The sequence below is a fragment of the Xenopus laevis genome, chromosome 8L (assembly GCF_017654675.1).
Source record: "Xenopus laevis strain J_2021 chromosome 8L, Xenopus_laevis_v10.1, whole genome shotgun sequence".
In the NCBI taxonomy this organism is placed as follows: Eukaryota; Metazoa; Chordata; class Amphibia; order Anura; family Pipidae; genus Xenopus; species Xenopus laevis.
Genome location: NC_054385.1, coordinates 61,259,574 through 61,271,573, shown reverse-complemented (window position 1 = coordinate 61,271,573; position 12,000 = coordinate 61,259,574). Strand labels below are relative to the sequence as shown.

The 12,000-nt window shown below is 39.7% G+C and overlaps 2 protein-coding genes and 1 non-coding gene across 3 annotated transcripts in view; 2 read left to right on the top strand and 1 right to left on the bottom strand.

The window, feature by feature from the left end:
• Window positions 1-1,236, bottom strand: part of LOC108698499 (transmembrane 9 superfamily member 2) — a 31,425-nt gene extending 30,189 nt beyond the window's left edge. The window contains exon 1 of the mRNA XM_018230034.2: window positions 666-1,236. Within this exon, the coding sequence (XP_018085523.1) occupies window positions 666-794 (129 nt within the window). The 5' untranslated portion in view covers window positions 795-1,236. The remainder of the gene's footprint in view (window positions 1-665) is intronic.
• Window positions 1,237-5,780: 4,544 nt separating this feature from the next.
• On the top strand, window positions 5,781-10,744 carry rbmx.L (RNA binding motif protein X-linked L homeolog). Its single transcript, XM_018230033.2, has 9 exons — window positions 5,781-5,932; window positions 7,113-7,234; window positions 7,430-7,536; window positions 7,668-7,797; window positions 8,820-8,924; window positions 9,164-9,287; window positions 9,366-9,491; window positions 9,624-9,712; window positions 10,150-10,744. Exons 2-9 carry the CDS (start codon window positions 7,126-7,128, stop codon window positions 10,455-10,457), a joined length of 1,098 nt encoding a protein of 365 aa, XP_018085522.1. The 5' UTR covers window positions 5,781-5,932; window positions 7,113-7,125; the 3' UTR covers window positions 10,458-10,744.
• LOC121397457 lies at window positions 7,275-7,349 on the top strand. The gene has a single exon (XR_005963682.1). It is a non-coding gene; the product is annotated as a small nucleolar RNA SNORD61 (small nucleolar RNA).
• Window positions 10,745-12,000: the final 1,256 nt, after the last annotated feature.

The following is a 12,000-nucleotide window of genomic DNA, read 5'->3' as shown; positions in this document are numbered from 1 at the left end:
TGCTTACATAGAAAGGGTTAAACAAAATATTCAATTTTACATACAAGCAAACTATGGCAGCAAGGTTACATATGTGTTTCTGATACATCTTCTACCTTTCAAAAGTAAAAATGCAAAAGTATTTTCTATTAACAGGCCAATCACACTAAAAATTAAATACATTGATGTGTAATTTAATGTAATGTTCTGTTAACCTGTTAAAAATGTGCATTTCCTTTAAGGGGTCTAATATAGTTTGTATAAATGAACTACTATTTAGCCATGGGAATTGACTGTAGAAGATACTTCGGGGATCTAATATAATCCATTGCTCTTATTTAATCATTATGAATACATACATTTTGCTACCAATATATATTTTATGTACTGTACCAGCACTGGACAAATAGATACAACCTTTTTTTTATTTTGCTTCATGGTTACTGGCTCTTTAAAAGCATGCCAGCATGCAATGCCATAGTAGTTACATACTGCCCATAATCCCAAGGCATTATCCCTGTGTACTCCTCAACTAATCATGTGCTCATACTGAGAGTAAGGCATTCTTTTTATATGGCAGCTACTTAACATAAGCTCATTAGACTGGTCTCCTTGCACTATTAGTATGACAGCTTCTTGTTGCCCTGTGACCCTTGAACTGCACAGTTTGCCCCTTGTGCTCTTACCTTGCAGTTGTCTGTGCTGTTCCCTTCTCTGCAGAAACTTACAGGAGCCAGACCTGGGAGGTAGAAGCTGCTACAGCAGCTCATGTACAGCAGCACCACAAAAGCCTGTAAACTGTTTTTCACTCCCATAGCTTCTGTCTTCCTTCCGAAACCTTGCTGCTGAGATGAGTATCTGACACCTAACTACTGTAGTTCAAATAGCAGCAGTGTGGCAGCAGCTTCCGTGTGACGTTGACTTTCTGGTAGGCGCTTGGTACAACGTAGCTGATGAGGCTGAGCGTGGTGTGCGTGCTCTACACTAAGATGCATTACATAGCTTTTGGTAACCTCACTGTGCTGTGAACGCACAAAAGTCAATGTCTGCCTTTAGTAGAGGAATCACAACTACGGTGTCCTTTCTAGGACATCAGTGTAAAAAATGACAGCGTTTCCTGCTCCCACCCCACTCCAAAATCTCTATGCTACTGAAAATTCTAAATCACACCTTCCCTCAGAACAATCCCCCTATGTGTAAGTGATTGTTCCAAGCTACAACATACACTCTCTGTCCTGTTCCCTCCTCCCACCATCCTGCTCCCTCCACCCACCTCCCTCAAGCCTGCTCCATACTCCCTCCTCCCTCCATCCTACTCTCTCTGGCCACCTCCCTTAATCCTGTTCCCGGATTCCCCCATGCTGCAGCATTCTACCTGCTTCCTATCCGTACTGGGATTCAAAATAAGCCCAGGCATTTTAAGTACACAGAGGTCCAAACAGCTCCCACCAGGCATCTTCCTGGTGTTTGTCAGAATATACAGATTGCCAGTCCAGGCCTGCTTGTAAGTGATTATTTCAGACTGCTGCATACGTTTTCCTTTCTACTCCTTACTCCCTCCGTCCTGTTCCCTGATTCCCCATGCTGCAGCATTCTACCTGCTATAGGTGAAGAGACAGTACATGATACATTTTAATATTAGAATTGTTTTCAAATTGTGGGTTATAATAAAGTTGCACTTGCACATTATCCCGTCTCCGGTGTATAAATCTTGAGTGAATGATATAGTTGAATTCCATCCTATACATCACTGAACAATACCTATCAGAGAATATCGGTGGAACTCACCCAAAGCCCCAGTGACCACACATCCACCTTTGCATATGAAAAATCAGATGTAGAATGTGTATTGAAGTGGGTGGAATAATTTCACCTAGATGTCGGCACTCATCACCAGAATACAATGCCAGTGAACATTTCCTGAATCTGCAAAAAATAAGCGATTACTTTCACATTGTATGTAAAAACCTGAATCAATACATAAAACAGAAGCATAATCTAAGAGCTCTACAATTAGATATTAAGACAAATATCGGTGTGGAACAATCCCATCCTAAACAAACATGCTACAGTATATGCAACTAGTGCAGCCTGTACTTAATGCTGCTACCAGTTGACCGCCTCACTTGCTACCAGTTGACCACCTCACTATACAGATATACAGAATTGACATTTAAAAAATTTGCACTAAAATAATAGCAGTAAAGGGTGAAGATTTGGCTATAAAATATTCCCGGCACACTGTGAACATCTTAATAAATTAAGAGATAATATTGCCTCTAAAAAAGCAGCAAAACATGAAAGAGACAGCAACGACTACCTACTGAACAGGGTCTATACTTGGTGGGAGGAACGCAGCCGACAGAGGGAAGAAAGGAGTATTGTGCAGCAGAGGGACGCTACAGGCAGCTCTCAAGGGGGAACTCCTGGATCAGACTTCGGAGAAAATGGCATGGTCACCCTGCAGCCAGTAGAAGTGACCATCTGACTACCTCACTCTCTGGAAGGACTTTTTTAGAAAAAGACACGAGGGAGATGCAGCATACAAAGAGATATCACTTAAATAAATATCAATATATGAATGAAGCAGACAGACAGGGATATCCTTATATTAGAACCACTGTCTCAGTTTATTGACCAGTATCTCCAGCCCATATTACAAAATATACCAACATGTCTAAAATATACACCACATATTTTATTTTAAATGCAAGACTTAACTGTACATGACAAAAATATGTCTTTGCAGCATAGACATACAAAGTCTATACACCTCAATACCACAAAAGGAAGGTATAAACTGCATTGAGGAGTACCTGTTGGAAACCAATATGAAGAAACACCTTGTAAATTTTCTTTTAGACTGCCGCACATTGATATTACACAGAAATAATTTTAGATTCTACAATAAATTCTACTGGCAACACCAAGGTACATCAATGGGGGCCTTGGTTGCCCCATTCTTTGTGCATCACTTAGAAAGGTATATATTTTTGCAAGGGTCATACAGTAAAATATTCTTAAATATTGGAGATTCGTGGATGGCATATTAATCATTTGGCAAGGTACAGAGAAAGATTGTACTAAAATTCTGGCGGAAGCTAATAAATGTCATTCCACCATTATATTCACAAGTGAATGATCAACAACATCCCTTAACTTTCTAAATGTGAAACCCAGAATTTGTAATACGGTAATAAGATTTCAGCAGAAATGTATTCAAAACCTACAGACCACAATACATTGATACTGTCATCCAGCTATCAAAACTCATATATTATTAGAGCAATACCCAAAAGCCAGTATATGCAAGCACTCGGTATAGAATCCACCAATGAACATTATAAAAAAAGCTACAAATTCACTTACTGGGAAACTTACAAACCTCTTTCAAAAGAGTAAATTCCTACAAATCCAACACCAAGTCAGTAAAATCAACAAATTAGCTTCTTAGAGGGTCCAAACATAAGCAGAAAAGGCTTAGAAAAAAATCCTCTTGTATCTAGAAATTAGGGATGCACGGAATCCAGGATTCGGTTCGGGATTCGGCCAGGATTCTGCCTTTTTCAGCAGGAATCGGATTCGGCAGAATCCTTCTGCCCGGCCTAACCGAATCGCATATGCAAATTAGGGGCGGGAGGGAAATCACATGACTTTTTGTCACAAAACAAGGAAGTAAAAAATTTTTTCCCTTTCCCACATATGCAAATTAGGATTCGTTCGGTATTCGGCCGAATCTTTCGAGAAGGATTCGGGGGTTTGGCTGAATCCAAAATAGTGGATTCGGTGTATCCCTACTAGAAATTAACATTACCAGGAGCACCTTTTTACACCTGAATTATGGCATTGTAACATCTTTTTAACTGTATATTTAAAAAATGCAAAACAATAGTACAGCCAAGCATGTTTCATGGGAACCACTCAATCATATGACAACTATATACTTAAAACCCCAGATCACAGTAGTATAAATGAGACAGAAAATTGGGACAGTTGGTGGTCTTTTGCAAACAAAACAGGCCACTTCCATTTATGACAGGCTGAAATGAATGTTAACCCTTTAAATGCCAAGCACATAGGTAATACGTGCTGCAGGAAAATGCTCTGACTGCCAAGCGCGTAGTACCTTCCTCGCTGTGCTAATGGTGTTTGCTGCCCTGCAGTGAGTCAGATGGGCCCCCAACCCATCTTTTTATCAATTTACCTTGTATTTCCCCTAAGAACTGTTGATTTGGATATTAATATATTGGATATTTCAATATATTAATATTAATTTGTGCACTAATTAATTTGGCCGTCAGTAGCACTTCCATTATACTTTAATAAATTTTTACTTAGTCTTAGGAGTGCTCCCACAACCCACCTTTTGTGGTGAAATAAATGTAAATGGACTGTTCTATGAGAAAAGAAAAAAGAAAACCGTGCAGTACAGTAGACAGTATTAAAGTGCATAGTATGTGAATTGTATAGTACTGTATTGTGGTGACGTAGTAGTAGTAGTATGTCACATAGATCATGTAGGTGAAAGTGAGAAAAAGAAGGGGGTGGGAGATTATGGGTAAGGCATACCTCCCAACTGTCCCTTTTTCGGAGGGACAGTCCCTCTTTTGACAGCTCAACCTGCAGTCCCTCATTTGTACTGAAAAGTCCCTATTTTCTCTGCACTGAACAACCAAAAAAAGAAACAACGTTTCTAACTTAATTGGCTTTAGCAGAGAGCACAGAACAACTAACAGGTGCAAATAAGATACTTTGTAACAATTTTGAGACACAAGAAAACAGTTTAGATAAGGAGAATTATTTCAAACTTTAATAACCTGCCAAATTTTGTAAAATGAACATGGTAGTTAGGGGGTGTGGCCACAGAAAGGGGCATGGCCGAAAAATTTCGCTGCGCTACTTGCGGAAAGAATTTTTTGTCCCTCTTTTTACTTCCAAAATGTTGGGAGGTATGGGTAAGGTGGCATGAACCATGTTATTTACATAAGTGACAGTGAGTGAAGATTGTATAAAAAATATAAAAATATTTGACAGTATAAAAACAGCAGTGAAATACTGTATTGTGGTGTAACGTTATTTTGGAGTAAATGGATGACAGATTAAAGTTCAGCCTTCCCATTTGACAACTCATAGGCATATGATTTGAGTACGCTGTCCCATTATATTGCAAAACTTAAAGGAACAAATACACCAAAAACTGAAAGTGATTTAATGAAAATATCATGTAGTGTTGCCCTGCACTGGTAAAACTGATGTGTTTGCTTCAGAAACACTACTATAGTTCTTATAAACAAGCTGCTGAGTAGCAATGGCGGAAATTGAAAAACGGCTATATAGGGCAGGATAAATAATGGATAACAGATAGCATTATGTTCTACAGAGCTTATCTGCTATCTGCTGTGTAACTTGAGCCTTTTCTCCTTTGAATAGCTGCCCCCATGGCTACACAGCATCTTATTTATATAAACAATAGTAGTGTTTCTGAAGCAGACACACCAGTTTTACCAGTGCAGGGCAACCCTGCATTCTATTTTTATTACTTTAAAACAATTTAATTTTTTGAAGTTACTGGTCCTTTAACCCATGTCATTCGCACAACTAAATATTTGATTTCAAAATAAAACGAACTCCTGTCCTGCTATAAGCCTTTGAGTACTCGAAGAATACGTTTTTTTAACACGTCACACTATTTTTTTTCCTTCTCCACTAAAAAACGTAAGACGGGCGTTCTACTGTATTTCCTTTTTTTCTAATGCAGGGGCGGCCATTCATGAAGGATTGGAACCAAACACCTTATGGTAAAGCGTTTCCTCGTTCCTCCCCCCCTTCAGTAAATCCGGGTTCCGCAGCCTCACATTGGTTACGTGACGTCAGTACTATTTAAAGGACACGCTGTCTTTGTCCGCGGTCATTTTCTTTGCTTTCCTGAGTTGCACAAGAGCGTGTGTCTTTGGTAAGTGATACAACAGCGGGCATGTGGGGGAGGAGGGAAATGAATGCATGCAATTGTAAATGCAGGCACATTATTTTGTCCTCGTACTATGTTCATTGGCGGTAGATGTTAAATAGTAGAACTGCCGTTCGGCTAGGGACGTGCCGCCATTTTAGATGATCATTACTGCTCCTTCTATGTTTTAATGTGATGCGGGCATGGGTTATGAAATATTTACGGGTTAAAGATCAGGAATAGGGAGATTTTTTGCCGCGGATACTATCGGCACGTGTGCTTGCATAAAACGCTTGTTTAAGCGGATTCCTACCTACGTACATGCGGGCATTTTGTAGAATATTCGTAGGGCGGGGTATGTCTGTAGAATGTATGTTCTTTACCATGTGCCGCAAGATGGAAATGGCTGCTGCGCTCTCCGTTTCGCTTGTGTAATCAGCTGTCGGCCATTTTGTGCACGCTGCCTGCTCTTCCTTATGGGCCCGAGACGCTTTGCAGCAAACCCCTAAAAACTTGCCGCAGACATTGCGTGTATTTTTAGACACGCTTTACGTGCTCAGCGTAGGCTTTAAGCGCCTGGGACTGGGAGTTCTATGCTCACGCTGTTTTATGTATGCACTTTTCTCCCAATGAATGGAAGGTCACGTGTATATATTCTGCGTTGCAGATGAGTGTGAGTGTCTCTGTGTTGAGCAGTGACGCTTCTTCAGTTCTTTGTTTGTATTCCTTTAAAAACAAAATTTACATTTACAGGTGGTAAATAGTATACATGATGTAAATAAGTTACCACAAAATAAACTGCATAATTATTGGAATTGGCACAGACCTTACCATGTTTGCCTACAGACTTTTGAGGTGTGTTCAGGGTTGCCACATTTTCCTATATATTTTATTTTTTTCCCTATTAATAACATTGGGATCAACCATCATTTTTACTTGCCACGCCATGCGGCGACCCTAGGTGTGTTGAATCCCCCAAACACTAATTGGGTCAGTGGTCTCTGTGGCCCCAAGCTGGCTATGGCCATACATAATATCATAAGGCTAAATAGCCACAGTATTTCTGTCCTTTGGCAGACCCTTTAAATATTGTCTCCACAGTTAATGTATTCTGTTTGAAACAAAAACAAAAAACCTTTTTGCCAACATAATAGTTCATAGAGTCGTGTCTTTTCTGATCTTTTAGGCTTATTGTCACCATGGTGGAAGCTGACCGCCCAGGCAAACTGTTTATTGGTGGTCTGAACACGGAGACTAATGAGAAGGCTCTGGAGGCCGTGTTCTGCAAATATGGACGTGTGGTTGAAGGTGAGAGCGGGCGTTTCTTTAGCCCTTTATTTAATTTAAAGCTGTGATGAACAAAAGGCGTTGATCATATCTTGAACTGATTAAGCCATTTTGTCCTCTAAGAAGTTCTGAGCTGTATGATGAGTTGTTTTTTTTTTTTTTTTTTTTCTGTGTGAGATTTCTGGCCTTAACTTTTTATTTTTTTTTTTCTTCTAGTTCTTTTAATGAAAGACAGAGAGACAAACAAGTCAAGAGGCTTTGCCTTTGTTACGTTTGAAAGCCCTGCAGATGCCAAAGATGCAGCTAGAGAATTGAATGGAAAGGTATGCTAATTTTCTTTACGTAGAATAACTTGCTCTACGACTGTATTCATGGGTATTTTCATTGTTTTACATGCCGTGGACGCTTGTGCATTGGTTTTAATCTCTTGCTTCTCATTTGTTGGTATACTCAGGCACTGGATGGCAAACCTATTAAGGTTGAGCAAGCAACAAAACCATCTTTCAGTTCCCCAAGCAGACATGGGCCACCTCCACCACCCAGGAGTCGTGGTCCTCCAAGAGGACTCAGAGGGTCGAGAGGAGGTACTGTCAAATCTGGCCAGTATTTACAATCGCATATGTGTTAATATTTACTTACCTCTAGGTTGCCATTTTAGCTGTGTATGTCCAAGTTTTACACTATTCTTCTAAGGCACAGATTACTTGTTCTTTCTCCTTTGATTTCAAAGGCCAGTGGCATATGCAGTGTTAAACTGCTGCCTGGCAAAAAACATTTGCATTCTACACTTATTCTTCTCACTGCTCCTAATGATTCTCCTTGAGTAGCACATTAAGTGAAAACTGGCATATGTTTAGCTCAAATGCCCCTTTCTGCATTATTTAGCAGGTCTCCACTGACAACTGTGAGTGCTATGCCTGTGACTAGAGTACAGGCAGATGAGTATCTTGACAATGTCCCATAAACTTAAGTATGGCCATATCTTCCTTCCGCACAACATACAGGTTAATAGTTTCTTGATGGCAATTAACCCTAGCAATTCATGTTCATTTATTTCCTTTACAACAAGCACATTCAACTTAAATGTATCCATAATGTTAAAAACTTGCTAAACCATTTTATTTGCTGCCAAACAATACTTTATATGTTCTTTATTGAAATAGCAAAGACTAGGTTTAAAATTGACTTAAACCTTAATTTCTTGATGAAACTGGCTAACCCAAGCCATGCAAATCATCCCAAGCCAATGTGTTGACTAGAATGCCCTATTACATCATAGCCTGTTCAGTGATTAAAATCTGCATAAACTATCTTCAGTCTGTGCTGAGAACTTTACAGGATGTTCCATGGCTTAGACCCTTTGTATGTGTGAGAACCCCTATACCCCTGAGTTGACTGAAACATCATGTCTTTTTGGGAAAACAAAAATAAAATCCTTGAATGCAAGTAAAGTGTGTATGTATTATATTTATTCTACAGTTGTTCCCAAGGTTATATGTAAGTAACCCTTTGCATCACAATGTATACTCTTGCCAGTTGACCCTCAACCGACTTGATATAAATCCTTGTTTAAATTTTATTCATGTGAAAATTTCTCTCCCAAAAGGAGGATCCTCAAGAGGGCAGATGCCTTTGAAGAGGGGACCGCCACCAAGAAGTGGTGGGCCACCGCCAAAAAGATCTGCTCCATCTGGCCCTGTTCACAGCAGAGGTATGCTTCGCTTTTATATCTGTGTGGGTTTGTCTTAAACAGTGTTCTTCCCTCTGCCCATTTTTGAGCTTGGCAACAGCAGCCTTTGCAATCTGTGAGGTTAATAGATTTCATTATTTTAAAGGCTTTATATCCAATTAGTTTCCTTCCATGCCTATTCAGTGATAGGTTTGTGGCACAACTTTATTGGGTTAAATATTGTGGCAGAATTTTATTCAATTTATCTTTTTAATATGCAGCTCCACTTTCACGTGAGAGGGATGGCTATGGTGCCCCACCCCGCAGAGACCCAATGCCATCTCGAAGAGATGTCTATTTGTCCCCTAGAGATGATGGCTACAGTGGAAAAGACAGATATGATGGGTGAGTTTTCTGATTATCCTCACTATATGCAGTTGTTATGCCTTGCAAGCAGATTAACATTCTTTTCTTTTTGTTAAGATATTCGAGCAGAGATTATGGCAGTTCCAGGGACTCTAGAGATTATGGCCCACCTCCAAGGGACTACCCTTACAGAGACTATGGTCATTCAAGTTCCCGTGATGACTATGGATCTAGAGGCTATAGGTGAGTGTGGTTCCCCCTCCCCTTCTTGTGCAGCCAACTTTTGCTATCAGCACAGATGGTGAACCTGGCAATAGTGTTTGTGATAGAATACACCAACTAAAACACTGTTTGAAATTTGTCTTGCTGTTTCAGTGATCGTGATAGTTATGGTGGCCGTGACAGTAGGGATTATTCTGATCATCCAAGTGGAGGTTCCTACAGAGACTCTTATGAGGGCTACGGTAAGGTGGCAGTTTTGAAACGTTTTGTGTTTTGCAGGATACTTATTTGCCCCATGGTGAAGATTAAAAAGGGAAGTGAACACAACTAGCTTATTTGTACAGAGGCAAAACTTTATTCTTCCTCAAATGGAATTCTAATGTAATTTGAAGTGCAGCAAGAACAAAATCATACCCCAGTGAAGCATGCAACTTGCTGGAGAACCTGTGGCAATACCTTCTATAAAAAGCTTTTTTTGGAGCTCATTTCCTAAATGAGATGTATAAAGTGCCTCTTCAATTATTAATGGCAATCTAGATTTAATGTGCCACCCCTTCTAGATTTTCCTAAACATGGGCACCCAACAGAACCTACAAAATACAAATTTAAATTATCTTCAGATTTAAAATGTGATATGTAACTCATAGTATTGCCCTATTACCTGACATTGACCCTGCAGGTAACTCACGTAGTGCTCCACCTTCAAGAGGGCCCCCGCCATCATATGGTGGAAGCAGTCGATATGATGATTACGGCAGTACTCGGGATGGATATGGAAGCAGAGACAGTTACTCAAGCAGCAGAAATGATATCTACTCAAGTGGGCGTGATAGAGTTGGCAGACAAGAGCGAGGGCTACCACCACCAATGGATAGGGGATACCCACCTCCACGTGATTCTTACAGCAGTTCAAGTCGTGGTGGGCCCAGAGGTGGAGGCCGTGGTGGCAGCCGATCTGACAGAGGAGGCGGTAGAAGCAGATATTAACTTTAATATGGACCAAAGACTTTCAATTACAAAAAATCAGAGGAGCAATTGGATATTCTGCCTTTACCACCAGCGGACTACTTTAAGGAAGTTTGTTTTTTATTTATCTTTAAATTTTTTTTACTTGTAAGTTTTCTCCTCCATGGAATTCACTCGTGTGGGGAAGTTTAAATGCTTAATCTCAAGGTCTGTTAGTAATTTTTTCCTTTGATATGTACAATGTGTAGTATGAGCTGTGTATTGGTGTTGTAACTTTTTTTTAAAAGTAAAGTTTCACTAAAACGCCACGATCAATCTCGTTTTATGCTTACCAACCATCCACAAACCTAAAGTTGCAATGGAGACCACATGATGAAAAACAATTCAATGTAACTTATAACAGCTATGATACTTGCACCATAAACTAGAATTTAGCCCAATATCAAATGGGTGTGTAAAGGCGTCTAAATGTCCGCTAAAAAATGAAACCATGGATAATATACACCCTCTTACCTGCAGTTGATAACCTTCAAAAGGACCATTTGCTCACTCTGTAAAGTTAAACTGAATTCATCTGCAGCTGTTTAAATGGTAGTTGTTATGCCAAGGAGCTGCCAAAATATATGCCACACCTTCTTACCTCTGCAGTTAACTGACAAGGACATTTTGCCCACTCAGTAAAGTTAGACTGTATAATCTGCAGCTGTTTAAATGGTACAGTCCTAATGCCAGGAGCTTCCAAAAAATGTTTACTGTTTCAATGTGTTTGCAAATCTGTAATGTCACTTTTAAAGGAATGATTCTAGAGGCTAATGAAGATCCAAATCCAATGATGCCTCCTCAAAGACCTTCAAAGCTCAAAACAAGCGATTGTTCTACTATATTCCGTCAAAAGCCTGAGAAACTGCAATGAGGGTAAGCAAAGAGAACTAGTTTTTTCAGTCTAGTCAAACTTGCGCTGCATATCTTACCTCATGGTACAGACTTGCTGTACATAAAGGAAACCTTGAAAAACCATTGAAATGGAAAGGCACTGCTGGATAACAATATCTTAAACAACAGTTTGCTTGGATTAAACTAATTTAGCTTCAATTAGTGTGGAAAATGGGAATAATGGATACCTGCATTTGCTAGGAGATGGGCAAGAATTCTAATTGTAAATGCTCACTGTCCTCTCTAGCCATGGAATATCAGACAAAAGCACAACATAGTAATTAAACAAACCTTGCTGCCACTTGCACTCTTGACACATCAACTCTTTATCAAAAACCCTGAATAATAAACTGAAGAACTACAGATTCAGTACACCAATGTAAGCATGGCAGTGCACAAATGGAAACGACGTGCCATAAGTCATCCCAATGTTCCTTTCCAAACAATTGCCTCATAAGGACAGTCAAATGTTGCAAATTCTGACTTGTTTTGCATAGGCAGGGAATCTTATTTTACTTTCTTTTACAGGTTGACCTGAGACTGAACTGCGATCTGCCAATAGGCTATAAAGGTATGGGTGTCCTATTTGCACTACATAAGCTTGTTTAAAATAACTACTGAACTACGCTCA

What these genes read in the sequence shown, in the direction of transcription:
- rbmx.L (XM_018230033.2), top strand. Translation starts at nt 7,126, where the DNA reads ATGGTGGAAGCTGACCGCCCAGGCAAACTGTTTATTGGTGGTCTGAAC. An exon ending in ATATGGACGTGTGGTTGAAG is followed by an intron (nt 7,235 to 7,429) that starts GTGAGAGCGGGC and finishes TTTTTCTTCTAG; the next exon opens with TTCTTTTAATGAAAGACAGA. An exon ending in GGAAAAGACAGATATGATGG is followed by an intron (nt 9,288 to 9,365) that starts GTGAGTTTTCTG and finishes CTTTTTGTTAAG; the next exon opens with ATATTCGAGCAGAGATTATG.